The sequence below is a fragment of the Fundulus heteroclitus genome, chromosome 12 (genome assembly GCF_011125445.2).
Source record: "Fundulus heteroclitus isolate FHET01 chromosome 12, MU-UCD_Fhet_4.1, whole genome shotgun sequence".
In the NCBI taxonomy this organism is placed as follows: domain Eukaryota; kingdom Metazoa; phylum Chordata; class Actinopteri; order Cyprinodontiformes; family Fundulidae; genus Fundulus; species Fundulus heteroclitus.
In genome coordinates, this window is record NC_046372.1 from 4,158,776 (window position 1) to 4,176,035 (window position 17,260).

General features: G+C 41.8%; 1 protein-coding gene across 3 annotated transcripts in view; it reads right to left on the minus strand.

Moving 5' to 3' along the window:
- The window catches only part of LOC105915992 (prune homolog 2 with BCH domain), a 59,081-nt gene extending 42,661 nt beyond the window's left edge, over positions 1-16,420 (minus strand). The window contains exons 1-4 of one of the 3 annotated variants that reach the window (XM_021309402.2): positions 15,997-16,420; positions 6,547-6,648; positions 1,948-2,147; positions 1,405-1,571 (exon numbers count right to left, since the gene is read on the minus strand). In XM_021309402.2, coding sequence (XP_021165077.2) covers positions 1,405-1,571; positions 1,948-2,147; positions 6,547-6,648; positions 15,997-16,035 — 508 coding nt within the window. In that variant the 5' untranslated portion in view covers positions 16,036-16,420. Of the gene's footprint in view, positions 1-1,404; positions 1,572-1,947; positions 2,151-6,546; positions 6,649-15,996 lie in introns of those variants that run through there. The other 2 variants (XM_012850285.3, XM_036143771.1) reach the window with 2 other exon arrangements.
- Positions 16,421-17,260: the final 840 nt, after the last annotated feature.

Sequence of the window (17,260 nt, forward strand, 5' to 3'; positions counted from 1 at the left end):
GCGCACTTTATTCCCCTCCTCTGTTTGTCAGTCTTTTCTGTTTGAACCGACGTGCTTTACTCAATTTACTGTGAGCTTCCTCTCCATATACCTTCCCTGACTGACAGCCTGAACGAGTAGAAAACCAGCAGAACACTACCTTTGCGCCGCTGCTTTGAACGGAGGACAGTAACTAAAGCGTAACCTTATTTATGTTCGCTGTTTCAACATGTATTGATAGCTTTTGCATGTCTGTCCTTATGCACACGCGAACTAGAATAAAATCCCATTATTAATGCTTGAGATTTAACGTGATGCCGGCTCACCCTTTGCAGCTGTAACAGAATCAACTCTCCTAGGAGGGCTTCCCACGTGGTTGTCAAATTTTTTTGTCCCATTCATCCTGAAGCCTATTTCTGAGGTCAGACTCGTGATTTCGGATGTGAAGGCCTGGTTCACAGTCTGCTCTGATTCATCCAAAAGGTGTTCTATCGGGTTGAGGTCAGAACTCTGTGCAGAACAACCAAGTTCTTCCACACCAAAGCAACTCATCCAGGTGTATATGGACCTTGCTTTGTATACTGCTACAGTACCCGGGGTCAGGGTTGAAGGAACAATCCCTAAACTCTCCCCACAAAGCGTGAACTTGTCCAAAAGGTCGTAGCATGTTAAAACACTCCTGAAATACAGCCGCACACATTAAATTCTCTGTACACCAAGGTTTAAACTTGCCATAGTGTAAACAGACAACTACTGTTCTCCTGGGAACTACTACACCCAGACAGCAACGCAAGATTTGTCCGTCCAGAAAGCACAGGTAAGGTTGGTAAGCAGCTGCCTGGCAATGGAAACCCGTTCCACGAAGCTCTCTGCTCACTGTTCCTGACCTAATCTGAGGGCCACTGAGGTTTGGAGGTCTGTAACAATTTACTTTGCTGAGAGCTGGGGACCTCTGTGTAAGATTCTCCACCACTGACTTTGGTCTGTAATTTTATGTGGCCCACCACTTGGTGGCTGAGCTGCTGTCGTTCGAACCCGTGGAAGCAGTCTGGCATGCCTAGCTGCTGGATTTATACAGCTGGGGACATAGAAGTCACTGAAAACCTGAATTCAATTATTTCAAAGGGTGACCTGTGTTTATCTATTATTTCTTGCAGCCACTTTGTTCTTTTGGTAGGAATAAAACACTTTTAAAAAAAAGGAGCAAATTTGAAAAACCGCATAAGTTTTTAAAACATTACATTATTGGACTCTGTGTGCTTTATATCCTTTTTTTTTTTACTCATACTCACCAACCCTTATCTCACTTTTCCCTCCATCTCTCCTGGTGGGTGTTAAGCGAGTCATGTCAGGGGATTTGCGTGTGTCCTCCTTCATCGCCCCATTACTCCCCCCAGGGGGGGTGTGTGCCTCTGCCTCTCTCACCTCTGAGAAGCTCCTCCAGCGATGCCCTGCTCTGCTCCGGTGCCTCTTGAAGAATCTCTCTAGCGACTGTTGTCAGCGTGGACAGCGCCCCATCATCCGCTGCGTCCCGCTGCCCATCCTGATGGACCACTCGCAGGATGCTGGACTCCAAGGCGTGGTACTCGGAGCTAGGACGGAGAGAAAGAGATAAAACTAGAGGTGAAAAAGGGGGTACGGATGGATGCAGAGGATGGAGTCATGATTGTGAGGCATTTCTGCAAATGCAACTTTTCTTCAGGTCATGAGATGAACACACAGAGGCGTGAAACACACACGGCTTCTTGTCTTAAACGGGTTTTCACAAGCCTTCGAAGACACAAACATGCTTCAAGAGACAAAGGATCCTTCTAAGACGGATCTTTATGTCCCAAAGGACAACCGTAAACCACGTAAAGAAATAAATGTATTCAGGGCAACAACTTTTAGGTGAATTATTCAAATTAGCTGAGGTTACATAATACTCACCTGAGTCCAGGAGTGTGGATGTGATTTGCATTTACCCACCTCTCTAGCAGTCCATCCCTCAGCAGAGTGAGCAAAAGCTTTCCAGCTTGATGAAGATTCACGAGGTCTACGTCGTCCCTCCATAACAACGCGCTCTCACTAATTTTCATCCTCCGCAGATATCTGACAGTCTCCTCGGGCAACTCGGTGCTGCACCGCTTCCTGCACAGCAAGGGTACACACACTCCACCTGAGGGTTGCTTCTAGATCACACAGAAACACACACAGAGAACGGGGGGGAAAAATCCACTTTGAATTAAACGTTCCTATAGTCCGTGTAAACAAAGGACGGATACAGTGATGGCTCTAGCATGAAAGGAACCCTGGGCATGACCCCTGTTCTGCCACCCAACACACACACCCGGGTTCCTAATAAAAGTCCCAACAACTTTTTTTTACTGAGTCACCTATTACAAACATAAACAACTAAAAATATATAAATCTCACATGAATTGATCTAGACAGAATGATTCAACAGTGTTCACACTTGTCTCAACAAAGTGTGTTTTTTTTTGTAATATTAGATAAAAGTTTCCTTTATCTCAAACTGTGTTTTAAATAAACTCTGTTCAGTGAAGAATAATCTGGTTGCGGTTGGACCAGCTTAAACTTGTAAGATATTGAACTAAAAATGAACAAATGTGGTCTAGACATCAAAATATAGTGGTATGAAAAAGCGTTTGCCCCTGCCTGATTTCTTCTTTTTTGCATGTTTGTTACACTAAAGGTGCATGGCACAAGTTTTGAAGTTAAATATTATTTATTTTATTTTCCCATACATGCTCTTATTTTCCCATACATGCTCGATGTGTAAAAATGAGTTATCCTCTATTTACCACAGTTGCCTCTATAGGCTCCATTAGTCTGTTCATGAGAGAGTGATTCAGGATCCTCTGGCTGCGCGCTCTCGTTCACCTGGCTACTTTGTTCAGTCTCCGCCATAGTTGATGCACTAGCGAGAGAACACCGGCTAACTTCAATATTTATAGCTCTCTTACCTCAGAAGACCTTTCGCCTCTAAACGAAAGACCTGAGCGGACACTCACGAATACAACACTGGTGTCATTACAACTTGTTGCCAGAGGGGGCAGACGTCTGCAAAAATCCTGGAACCTGCACTATGCACCTTCAAAGCTATAGTTTGTTTTTGTTGTACTAGGTAAAATCATCCTTCCTTTCCAACAGTGGTCAGTACGTTATGCATTCAGAAAAAAGGGTAAAAATTTTGATCTCTGTGAAAGCTACAAGCCTATAAAAACTCTAACCAATCACTGCTCTTCACTAGAGGTGGGCGATACCGGGAATTTTTAATCGATCCGATACCAAGTAAATACAAGGGGCAGTATCGCCGATATCGATCCGATACCGATACTTTTAACATTTGATTTTTATTTTATTATTACAATTAAATAATAATAATAATAATGTTATGTTCAGTGTTTTTTTCCTAATCCACCTCTTATATCTTTCAATCCTCATGTAATTTTGTCTGTATTGTGTGCACCTGCTTGTTGTTTTAATCCTATAATTTTCCCCGTCGTGGGATAAATAAAGGATTAGCTAATGTTATCTTATCTTAAATAACACTTTTTAATAGGATATATGTACTGGGTTCTTTCAAGGTCTTAATTACATTTTCTGTGTGGGCTCCAGTAACATATGATAGATAATATCTACTTTGAAAATTAACATGAACTGCTGCTCTGATCTACCTGGATGTCCTCCGGAGGACTGAAGCGCCTCAGTCAGTGACGTCAGTCTGTGAGTCTGGTCTGTCGGGGCAATCAGAGAAGTTTCCTCTGTCGCTTTCACTCTTTCCTCTGTTTGTTGTGTTTCCACTAAATTTAACCAGCTTTTTACTAAACATATTTCTCTCTTCAAGTTTTTGCGCTCTGGCGGTCTCTCTCTCTCCGTGTCTGAACAGGAGCCGCGCGCGGCGCGCCGCGGTTGTTTGTGTATGTTGACCGAAGGGCTGTTATTGGTCATTCTGCGTTCAAGTTCGGGGGGTATCGCCTTATCTATTGGTTGTCCCACATGGCAATCATTCTGACCCGCTCACGTACACCAGTGTCTGTGCTCGTTCCTTGTTAGTTTACGCCTGCTAGCTGTGCACACGCACTTATAGAGTTTATGTATTCTGTTAGCTTTGCAGTTAGCTTCAGTGTTAGCCCCTCATTGTAGCTTGGCTATATTTTGAACATGGCTGAAAGGTGCAAAAAGCAAACCACGTACAAGTTTATGAGAAGAAGAGGGAGGCCTCAGTAGAAAGGATCTTTGGTATCCTTCACTTTGTTAGGCAGGTTGGATTTCTTGATTGAGAACAGGAGTGGCAGTCATCAGGCCTGGGTGTGGCCAGAGAAGGTGAACTCAGGTGTGCTAAACCACAGTTATGTGATGTTTCAACAGGAGGGCAATCACATTTTTCAAACAGGGCTATGAGGGTCTAAATTAAAAAAACCTTAATTTGAAACCTAGATCTTGTGTTTTCTGGTGTTGTCTTTGACTAATTTCTAAATAAGATTGATGTTCTGAAACACTAAAGCGTGACAAACATGCAAATACTTAATAAATCGGGAAGGAGGCAAACACTTTTTCACACCACCGTAGCCCTTTTAAGTTAGCACCAACTCATTACAAAAAAAATCTGATGAGGCATACGCGCTGTACACCATTATTTTTTAACAGAACTGGAAGGCCATTCCCACTGACTGAACATGCATGTTCAACATGCTGAAGATAACCCTTTAATTGTTTGAAACTATGTTTCTTACTCACCTTTACACATTAGCACACATCAAATATACATCATCAGGATAATACAGTGCCTTAAAAGCAACACTAGCTGCACAACACATACAGTATTTTAGATTGTGACTATTAGTTTTATAAATATTAGGCCAAGTTACACAAGCAGTAGCTAAATTAATAATAGCCAATAATTAAAAGGCTTGTAAGGCCACCTGTTGTAGCATTAACTGGTGATCTTGAAAAACGTTTTTTCTTCTCAGGTATACTTCAGTTTATTGTCCTATTTGTAGATATTTATGCACAACACAAAGGACCTGCCAAAACATTTCAATTAGATTAAAGTAATTTTTTTTACTGGATTATTAAAAAAATGCAGGTTCTTCTTTCGCCTTCAGTTGCTCTGCTGCCAATTTGCTGTTGTGGTTCACTGACCTGTCACATAAAACAGTTTTAGCCAATCTTGTCAAACAGATGACCTCACATTACAGTTCAGAAACCTTTGGTATACAGAACGAGTTAATATGCAACTAAAAAGTTTGCATGTAGCACTTTTCAGTCAGGCTGGGTGCACTAACGTGTTTTATCTACTTCATGGAAATGACCCCAAGAAAAATAGAAATATTTTGAACTCTGATTGCTTCTGATGGTCTTCTAGTGAACTGCCCAATTATTTGGTAAATAAGAGGTATTAAAAAGATTCGGTATGAATAAAACTGTAATCGAAACGCTCGCCTAGCAGGTGGAGCTGGTGTAAAAGGGGCTTATTTCTCTCGGCTGGCCTGTGAACGTCTCGGGTTTCCCTCATAGGAGCTGGAGGAGGTGTCTGGGGAGAAGGAAGTCTTGCCGTCTTTCCTGAGTCTGCTGCCCCCAAGGGACTTGGTCCCAGATAAGTGGAAGATGATTAGTACAATACGAGTACGGACACTTCATCACAGCAGGGTAGCGTGTATGTTTGAAGGAAAGGGGTCTGAAATGAGCTTATTGTCAAAATCAGAGGTTTTAAAAGAGCTACTGAGGTTGAGTGGCTGCAAAACAAACCTACATCCTCACCCACCCACCACTGTGCTTCACAGAAAATTTGTGCACTAGTTTTGACTTCTTTTTCTTTTACAATTCCTATTAAGGCTCCTTGTCCACATATCTAAACAACCTCTCCTTTTCCTGACATTTGTTCCTACCGTAGCTTAACGTTTCTCCATGAAATGACAGAACGCTATTGCCTAAAAAGTGGATCAGACAGCTGCAGCTGATCCAGAACGCTGCTGCCCGCGTCCTCACTAAGACTAAGAAAGTAGAGCACATAACACCAGTTCTAAAGTCCTTACACTGGCTCCCTGTATCTCAGAGAATAGACTTTAAAATACTTCTGTTAGTCTATAAATCTCTAAATGGCTTAGCACCTAAATACATCACAGACTTGTTATCAGCGTATAAACCCTCCAGACCACTCAGGTCTTCTGGCTCCAGCCTACTCTGCATACCTAGAACCAGAACTAAACAAGGAGAAGCAGCATTTAGTTCCTATGCTCCACTTATCTGGAACAAACTTCCAGAAAACTGTAAAAGTGCAGAAAGCCTGAGTTCCTTTAAATCGAGATTAAAAACACATTTGTTTAGAATTGCCTTTGAATGTTCAAGTTAAAATGTTTTACTGTTTTCAAATGTTCTTTTTTGTTTCTACACTATCCCTACTTGCTTTTATTCTGTTTTATTTTCCAATATTTTAATCATGTAAAGCACTTTGCATTGTCTCTGTACTGAATTGTGCTATATAAATAAATTTGCCTTGCCTTGCCTTGCCTATTGTTAACTCGTCCAAGCTAGATGTAAACCAACCGCTGCAGCAGTTACCTGACTGAGGTGCAGTGCTAAGCACAGCGTTGCGGCCACGGTGTCAACGTCAGGCTCTGGTCCCCCTAAAACAGCATGGATGGGACCCTCAGGTAGTCCTGCCTGAAGACACACAGGAAGGAACCTTAGTTAATGTTTGGGTGCATTTTATTCAACTCAGTCAGTTATATTGAGAATTCAGTCAGCAGCGCCGAATATTTGCTTTCAAAAACCAAACACAGACAGTGGCTGATTGTGGGCGATTATGTATTACTGTATGATCTAAATGCTCATCCGCACACAGTATAATGCATCCCTCAAAACCCATTGAGCCAGCATGTCTTAGCTAGATGACTCCAGCATCTTGAAACCCTCTGTATGAATTAATAATGAAACCACGGTGCTGCACGATTCAGCTCAGGTTTGAAAGAGAACACATTTAAACAGGGTTGGAGATGGTGTCAAAATCACTTATAACAGCCAAGCAACAGTGGCGTCTTTCACCTCTCAGTATCATGGCTTGTCGGAGCAGCGATTAGTACCGCTGACTCCATTTAACAACGAGGACAAAAACTCCCCATTTCTGGTAAACGGATATTAATGAGAGCTCCGCTGCCAAGATTAGACATTCATCTCGGTGTAAGAAAGGCGGAAAATTAAGTCTCTCCCTTCATTTGCTGACTGGGATTCTGAAAATCATCTTTAAAAATGACAGACAATTAATGATCCTCCAGCCCAATCCAAACAGGTTTCTACTAAAGGCTATGATGTAAAGAACAATCACACAGGAATTCTGAATTTATTTTTTTTCCGTAATTTGAACAATGAAGAAAAATGAACATTGAACAAAAAAGTCCACAGATTTTCAGTATGAACAAAAGCCGAACCACTGCCTGCACAAGCCCTGCCGGAAGCTCGTTAATTACGATGCAAACTGTGGAAACAATGACTTTTATCTGGAGTAAATCTTAATTGGTTTGTAAGATGCTGAAATGTGAAAATAAAGGAACCACAGCAAAGGAAAAGCCTTCCTTACTCAGTCAAGGGTGTGACAATGAGTAGTAGAAACGTAGGAAAACAAGTCTGCAACACAACACAGTGCAAAAGTATTCTCAACACTTCAACTTCGCCGTTTTACATGTTACAACCACACACTTCAACGTACTTATGTGGAATTTATTTATTGCTAATTAAAAATCTGAAAAGTGTGGCATGCATTGGATTTCAGCCACCCAGGGATATTACTTTATACAATCGCATTTTGCTGCAACTCTTTTTGGAGGTATGTCTCTACCAGGGTTAAACGTTTACTAAGACCTTCAATGCTGTACATCACACCCAACAAATAGTTTTTAAATGTGTTTTACAAATAAAATGCATTTAGATTTCTCCGTCTCCAAGAGGCTGTGTGTTCACTGATGTTCTACAACAATTTGCAGAAGCCTTTATTCTCGGTATTTACACAAGTAGATTTTATTTACTAATTATCTGACTTCCGAAGGCAGTGTGTTGGCAGTGGAGTTAAGGCCTGTTTACACTACACTTTTTTTAACCGAGCCGAGTCGAGACCAGTCTGAGCTTGGATCAGTTAACCAAGCCAAGACGACCGTTTACAAACCACACTACCCGGTTCCTTGGTTGCTCCTCGCCTCCTAGTGACGATCTGCGGTACTACCGCTCTCTGGAATTAAAGGCGGGATTGAAGGCGGGACCGAGCAAAATGGAGGCACCCAAAACATTCAGGATGTTATGGTTAAACAGAGTCAGCTTTTGGGACGTAGATAAGACAAACGAACGTCTAATAAGGATTTACAGACGCAGGAAACAATGACAGACGCTGAGGTTCATTGCGCTGCTAAGCAGAATCATCTCTGGAAACCGTGTGGCACGGTAAGGAAGCTTGTATTTTTATGAACGTCTGAAATTTGTCTGAATGGAGTGTGAATCGGGACGTGCAGCCAGACACGCCGGAAAAACCGCTGACAGTCAGCTGACTGTAAGGGGATGACGCGGTCTGCTCATGCGCTCTTTATCAGAAAACCAGGCCAGAAAAAAAAACAGGCCGAGACCTGCTCAGGAACAGATTTGCAGTTAACGCGGTCCGGTTATGTTTAGCGCGGTCTGGTTCAGTCTGCTGACCGTTTACACACAAGAGTTATCTCGGTTACCGAGCTCGGACTGGTCTCGGCTCGGTTAAAAAAGTGTAGTGTAAACGGGCCTTTAATCTAGGGACAGGAGATCAACTACATGCCACACTTTCTAGAACTTGTGACCAATTTTGGAAATCACACAACATCTTTCCGCTTCCCAAATGCACAAGCGGTCGGCGTTGGTCTAGCACATAAACACCTTGAAGTTTGTGGATTGTCTCCAACCCCCAGTCGGTCGTGGCAGATGGCCGTTCACACCTAGCCTGGTTCTGCTGGAGGGTTCTTCCTTTTAAAGGGGAGTTTTCTTCTCAAATGTCGCTACATGCATGTTCAGTATGAGGTATTGCTGCAAAGTCAAGGACACAATACAGACGACTTTCCACTGTGGCGGCATGCTCGTCCAGGACTAGTAGGGAGTACTGGCCTAGTGGTTAGAGCAGTACGCTTGTATCCTGAGAAGGAGAATGCCTCAGGCACCCTGTTAGAACCCAGCAGACTGCCACCATGGGTCCCTGAGCAAGACCCTTAGCCCCAGATTGTTACCCTGAGCGCTGTAAAAGCTGCTCACTGCTCTCTAAGGAAAGGGTTAAATGCAGAAGACAAATTGTGTTGGAATGTACAATTGCAATGACAAATAAAGGTTTCTTCTTCTTCTAATATGAATGCTGCAAGTCAGTGACTCGATGCCCTCTGCTGGATTTGCTTAGAAAGAAAACTTTCTAGCTAATCTATATGTTTTAACTTAATTAACATTTCGAAGTGCCTTGAGTTGGCATGTGTTGTGGATCGGCATCATATAAATAAAATTGAATTGAATTGATTGTAAGGTGACAAAATATAGAAAAATTCAAGAGGTTTGAAAAATTTAGCTTTTTGTATCGTCTTGAAATGGTTGGTGCACTTCAGAAACTAATTAGCAGTAATGCATGTTGTACTCCACCAGCAAGCCATCCAAACACTTCTTGTGTTTGATATGAGGAAGAGCAACAAAATCAACCTGCTTTGTTGAGCATCACCCTGAACACGTGACATTTGAACGTTAGCTGACGTATCAAACACCTAATGCCAGACTTAGATAAAGCATAGGTGGTAAAGACTGAAGAAGTGAAAGCTAACTGAGCAGAGAAAAGGTTAGTGGCCGTCAATTAGGCGGAGAGTGTGAAGGGAAAAAGTCGTGTGGGATTGGAGGAGAAAAGACTTCAAAGAGGCTTATTAACGAAGAGGTGGGGTGAAAACAAAGGTGGAAGGTCGGATATGAAGAAGAAGCACCAAAAAGGAAATTGGATGAAAAGGTGGCAGGTGGAAATAAGCAAATTAGTGATAGTCAGAAGAGATGGGGTAAAGAGGTACAAATTAAAGGAGAGGTGAAGATGGAATTAGGAGAAGAACATAGAGAGGAGAAGGTGTGTGAGAGAAAGATATGATGCAGTTCCTTCATGAGACGGAGAGAGGGAAGATAAATCAATACCAGATAGGCAGCAGAGAGGAAGTGATGCATTAGCAGGAGAAAAGGCCAGTGTCTGTTCCACTGCATCGGGAAAATACTGGTGTGTGTGTGTGTGTGTGTGTGTGTGTGTGTGTGTGTGTGTGTGTGTGTGTGTGTGTGTGTGTGTGTGTGTGTGTGTGTGTGTGTGTGCGTGTGTGTGTGTGCGTGTGTGTGTGTGCGTGTGTGTGTGTATGTGTGTGTGTGTGTGTGTAAGCATGTATTAGTCATCTAATATTGTCTAGTCGGAGTGCTCTCCCTCCCTCCTTTACTACATTCATGATCTCTCCTCTCCTGTTGGTGGTGGTCAAGACTTTTCCTGTCAGATAGAACTGGAAAACAATGAACTACAAGTGTTCCTGATTTATAATAATAATTTACAATAAATGACGTGATTGTCACCATTTAAAAACAAAGCTTTCATCATTACTTTTCCCTTATTGCATCGCTCCGAAGGAAAGTAATAAGATTAATATGAAACTGACATGAGGAGTTCTCAGAGCTCTCTTCTGCTGTAAGCTACTGCACTAATGTCCCTGGTCTTTAAAAAAAATAAAAGCCCCTTTCTGGGACTACATCAATATCAAAAAAGACCCCAATTTCATCAATAACACCCAAAGTCCTCTCTATCTAAGTTGGTCATATCAACCAGCAAGCGTTGAATATTTTTGTGATTCTGCAAACAGAACAAGTGTTTGATAAATCTAACATTTTGTGTGAAATAATATTTCTTCCTTGTAGCTCTGAGCAGCTGAAGCATTTAGGATTTTGAACTACTGAATGTAATATGCAGTCTAGAATCCTTAGATCCTAGCCCTTAGATTTTACTGTGAATTGTAAACTGTGATTCAGCTCCAACTCCAGCATCATCAGCCACACGTGGTGTAAAGCAGTATCTCCATACAGTGCTAACACAGGACACACCACAGACAAAAACATATACAGTATAGAGATATGGACTGATACAACGGGACCCCATATTTCTCACTGACTGAACACACAGACAGGAAGCAGAAAACCCACGTAGAAAACAACGAATGGATCATTTTACTTATCATTTTTGATCCGGTGGTTATTTTTTATGTCTAAGCATTAATGTGAAGTTGTAAAACTCACACAGGAAAGGATCTTCCGGCCCTTTCGAAACAAGCAGTCAATAAATACCAGCAGGAAGAACAAAAAGGTAAAAAGTGTCTCTAAGTATACAGTCTGCGTGGATGTTGTAAGTAACCTCAGCTCACAAGCTCCTTGCCAAATGAGCTACCGAGCAAAGAAGTGAGCAGACGAGGAGATGGGTTCAGTAAGTACGAGCAGAGCCGAACCAATTAGAGGTATGGCTCTTCTGGATCACGGCCATCTTTAAAGTGAGTGAAGAAACTCTCAGGGAATGACAGAGATAATGAGTGGTCTGCAAAAGACTGAATCATCAAACTTTAGACGGAAGACATAAAGACAGCATGTGTGTGTGTGCGTGTGTAAGAAACAAAATGGGCATACATTACACTTTATCTGCAACCTCCAAGACACTCAACACTTGCCCTCCTTAACACCCGATTACCTCGGGGTGCTCTGATTTGCAAATGTGCATCTTTGATGTTTTCTTCTTTGACAGCCCTCACCGTGTTCACATGAAGCACTTTGAGGACAAAGGCTGCTGATTTCTCTTTAAGATTTCCTTTCAGGCAGGTTGTTCACATGGGACACTCTCACACACCTGTTCACAAGGATATATCATGGCTTCTGAGCGCACGGTGGAATACATGTATCCACGAGACTATCCTAAAAGCGCTCCCATTTTTGTCACGTCATAACCACAAACTTCAGTGAGTTTTATTAGCCTTTTAAACAATAAACCAATGCAAAGTAGTGCAGTGTTGTGAAGTGGGACTGAAAGAATCCACGGTTTTCAATTATTTTACTAAACACAATCTGGAAAATATGGAGTGTTTGTTAGAGATGCATCGATCCGATACCCTGATCGGATATCGGCTCCGATGTCGACTAGCTAGCTGGATTGGATATCGGATGAATGACACCGATCCATCATTCCAATCCAGTCATTTTTTTTTTTTTTTATTAATGTCATACACAGCAATACAGTCACAGCGATCTAGTGACTTCAATTCTATGTTTACAATGCAGCTACGTCATCACACGTAATGATGAGCAAACACAGAGCAACATAGAGCAAGCGCCGGACCGAGCCAATTCTGCTATTTGGAAACTTGATATGCCAACAAGTCCGACTACAGCATACAATATCTGCAACGCGACAATTGCGAGGGGTGGTGATAAAGTTGGTAAATGCGACACCACAAACATGGTCAGGAATACGGTTCATTCATTCAACAGTAGAATCGGCTCAGTATCGGACATCGGCCGATACGTTCAGCCCAGGTATGGATATTGGACTGGATCAGTGCATCTCTAGTCTTTGTGTGTTCACCCCCTTTCTCTCTGATGTGCCAAATAAAATTAACTGCAACCGATTGTCTTCGAACAAATTCCATGTGTGTAATTTAATCTCATTGTTGTGAAGAAATCAAGAGTTTGTTAGTGAACATTAGTGAAAAACAGAGTAATGAAGGCCAAAGGACACAGCAGACAGGTCAGGGAGACAGCTTGTAGCTGAATTAGGTTATATATATATATATATATATATATATATAGTAGGATATAGAGAAGAGAATCTTATATATATAAATATATCTCTCTCTCTCTCTCGCTCTCTCTCGTCTCTTCTTCTCTCTTTCTCTCGCTCTTCTCTTCTGATATATATAATTATATATTATTAATAATTATATGATATTTGAATCTCGGGATTTGAATCATCTCAATTTTCAATACATTATCTGAAAATGGAAAGAGTTTGGAACAACTGCAAATCTACTAAGACATGGCTGACTACCTGGACCAGCAGCCAGGGCAAAAGAGAAAAAAATAATCAGAGAAGCAGCCAGAAGGCCAATGGTCACTCTGTAGGAGCTGCAGAGATCCACAGCTCAGGTGGAGGGACCAGCTAACAGTACAACTATTAATTAAAAAATCCCTAAATGTGGCCTTTATGGAATAGTAATAAAGAAAACCATAATAAGCCTCATTTGAAGTTTGCTACAAAGAGACTTTGCTCTGGTCCGTTGGTCAGATGAGACTATAATCAAACTTTTTAGTCCAAAGCCAAAATGTTAGGTGTGGCAAATAACTAACGCAGCACATCAACCTGAACACACTGTCTCCAGGGGCAGAGGTGATGGTGGCAGCGGCCTGTTGAGGGAATACAGCAACATATGTAAAGGAGACAGAAAAAAACTCTAAATTAAACAGATTTTCCCCAGATACGGGTAGTAACTAGTAATATTTACTCAGTTACATTTACTTGAGCAATTTTTTGAAGAAAATAAACATTTAGGAGTAGATTTACTACACTATACTTTTTACTTGAGTCATAATATTACTCAAGTATTGCTACGCTTACTTGAGTAAAAATTCCTACAACTCTACTTACTGCAAGTAACTTTATGAATAAGGATCAGACTTGTTTTAACTAAAAATGCACCAGAAAGACAAAAACCTAGAGTTTATGTTAAAATTAGACTTTTTGTTTGTACAAGAAGTTTGTTATTTTAATGTTATTTTAAATCTGCTGCGCTCATTGGGCCCTTTGGAGGTCAAAGGAACGTACAGTAAACAGTGGATATTGTCATTGGAAGTACTTTACACTGTTCAAACATACTTTATATACATTAACTGCTGTAAGTATTATCAGGAAAATGTTTCTTCTGTCTTAATTTGTTATTTTGCTATTATGTTATTTTTTGTATATTTTTTTCATGTTTGTCTTAAAAGTACCAGAATTTGCACATAATTATAATTATTATAAATTATATTTTTGTCTGTCCGATTACATAATTTAAAAATATTAAATTATCAGTTGTCATGATTAGTTACTCAGTACTAGAGTAGCCTTCTTACTGAATACGTTTTTCTCTTACTTGAGTAATTTCTTGGCTGACTACTTTTTACTTTTACTCGAGTAAAAATATGTTGTTCCCTTAGGAACATACGCTGCGTAACTGCGAATCAACCCGAGCACAACATCTAAAGGGTGAAACATGGTGGTGGCTGCATCAAGCTTTGGGGAGTATTTTCTTCAAGGGGGCTCATACTCGATAGGAAGGTGGATGGGGCTAAACACAGTTTGGTTCTGGAAGAAAACCTGTTGGAGGTTGTAGAAGACAGAGAATGGGGACAGAAGTTCAACTTCAAGCAACACAATGGTCCCGAACATACAGCCAGAGCCACGGTTGAATAGCTTAGATCACAGCATATTCATATGTTACAACGATCCAGTCAAAGTCCAGACTTAAATCCAACTGAGAATCCATTACCAAATTTTAAGTTGCTATTCACAGATGCACTCCCTCTAATCTGACTGAGTTTGAGCTATTCTGCAAAGAATAGCTAAAAACGTGTAATCTCCAGATTCACAAAGCAGCTAGAGCCATGCCCCCCAGAGGCTTGCAGCTGTAATTGCAGGAACAGGGAGTTCCACAATGAACTAACCTGTGGTTGACATAACCTGAAAAAACACATTTGTAAATTTTTATTTGTCTATACCCTCTTCCATGTACCTCCCAATAATCCACTATGTGTTGGTTTGTCTCAATAAGCAGCACTAAACTGCATTTAATAAACGTGTGCTTGTGCTTAGCAGCATATTTCATGGACGTACCAACGTTATTTATTAATGCTCTTTGGCTATTTTCATTATGGGGATTTTATCCACCAACACCAGCCTGCAAAGTGAGGAGATTGGTCTTTTTCAGGGTGTCAGCTTTAAGTTTCGTCTGACCTTTCAGATAATACCAATGTTACTTTTTATGGCATCACAATCAAACTTTTGAAGGATACTTGGAGGATGCTTGAGGGTGTTCACCGGTGTTGAGGTAGCTCAAACAAATCAAGGAGTATTCATTTATTACTAAATTAACCTCTCTGATGCCCGACAGTGTTCTTTTTAAAAATTGTATTTCAATTAGTCTCAGAAAAGGAGCAAAACAGCTAAAAACACTGTGTGCTTTCAACATCTGCTCCTCACTGATAGGCATCTGAGCATGTTTACAAAGTGGAGGAAGCACTCTCACAATCAACTTCTTTGTGTGGAGAGTATACGAGTAACACTATATGGTGCAAAGATTTAAAAATAAAAGCAGTACATTAGGGTAAGAAGGTGTGATGGTCCCAGTGACTTTAAGGCCAGAGCAGGTTTGTTGAATTCTCCACATGAATGTACAAAATAACACAAGACCTGGCAAAAAAAAAAAAAAAACTGCCTAGCCTTGCTTCTGCCTTAGTCGGCTGGTCTCCTCTGTATTTGCATGTGGCTTTTTGTCATTTGAACATGTTGAACCCAAGATCAAAATGCAAATTCCGAGTCAGAGCAGCCAGAGGTAGCAGGAAAGACAGAGAGTCTCTGGACAAACTTGATGTCACATTTCTCCCCCCCTCCACCCCCGATTAGAGACCAGCTTCTCGTTCAAATGCATACCCTGATGGTCCTGTAAACGCAACATGCTTTTTGTTTTGGACCCGAACACGCTTCCCCTGTCAAAAAAAAAAATAAAAAAATACTGGCGATCTACAGGTGCTTATTTGGAGGAGGGAGGGGGGGTTGATGGCGGCGGTGGTGGGGGAAGAACCGAAGCTTTCTTTTGCTGTGCGCTGTCTGAGCAACAGGAGCGCAGCTCGTAGCGCAGCAGAAGCGCCTTCCCCGTCACGATCTCATTCATTATACCCACAAGGTGGTGTCATCAACGCCGCTCAGGGCTCTGAACTCACCCCGAGCCTGCTCTGGACCCTCCGCAGATACTCCTCCATGTCGGCCTGCGTCGCTATGGCGCTGCAGCAGATCTCTCCATGGACCAGGTTTTGGGCAATCAACCTGCTATGTGTACGGGTGTGTGTGTGTGTGTGTGTGAGCGTGTGTGTGTGTGTAATTGTCTTTCTCCGCGTCCGGATCCCCCCGCTGAGCTCACACTGCAGCACTAGTCGCCGCTGAGCCGTCGGTCCTCCCCCTTTTTTTTTTTTTTTTTTTCCTCCCACGGAGCGAGCGCGCTACGGCGAGCGCGGGTGGGTGTGACGGCAGGGAGAGGAGATCCGACGGAGGCGCGTTCCTCTGATTGAAGCGATTCCGTCTCGCTGCCTGCGGTACGAAGAGTCCCCCCCCCCGCCGTTTCACCCCTCAGAGTCACACAGAGACCCTTTCAGACCCACCCTGCCGCCCCCTCGCTGGCTGGCCGCCTCGGCTTCGGCCAATAACGTGATTAATTCAGGTGGTGAAGGAGAAATTGTTGCTTTCCAGCATCATGCATGTCACCCTTTCGCTGCCAGCGGCTGCGCCGTCACTCTTCTGGTGCACAGGGGGCCAAAATGCCGCAATATGAGCCAGACCACAGATGCAATCACTGCAAGACATCTGCAATATACCTATCTGAGGGAGTGCTGTAGGAGGCACTTCAATTACTCAGAAAAATCCCCGAGTGAGTGCTCCCTCCTATCTATCTATCTATCTATCTATCTATCTATCTATCTATCTATCTATCTATCTATCTATCTATCTATCTATCTATCTATCTATCTATCTATCTATCTATCTATCTATCTATCTATCTATCTATCTATCTATCTATCTATCTATCTATCTATCTATCTATCTATAGGACACCTTACAATATCCCGTGTTGTTACATTTGGGCTCGCTCATATTCTTTTTCACTGCAAACAAATTCAGGCATAATAATTAGGTTATAAAAGGTAAAGTAAACTTCCCCTTACATTTTTTTCTTTAGAATGCTATAAAAAGCTTTTTTTTTTTTTTTCCTGGTGAGAATTATGTCAGGGCGCCCCGTGTGATTATTATTTCACTTAAAATGGGTAAAATTACCCTTAGGTTCCCACAGTTAAAACAGACATTCACATTGTTGAGCTCCTGGGGGAATTCGAGATGGAAAGAGCTGACTGACACTTTCACAAAGAAAACTGTTGCAGTTTGTAAGTAGGGTAAGGGGTTATAAGAGGTCTTCAAAGAATTTGAAATCAGCCA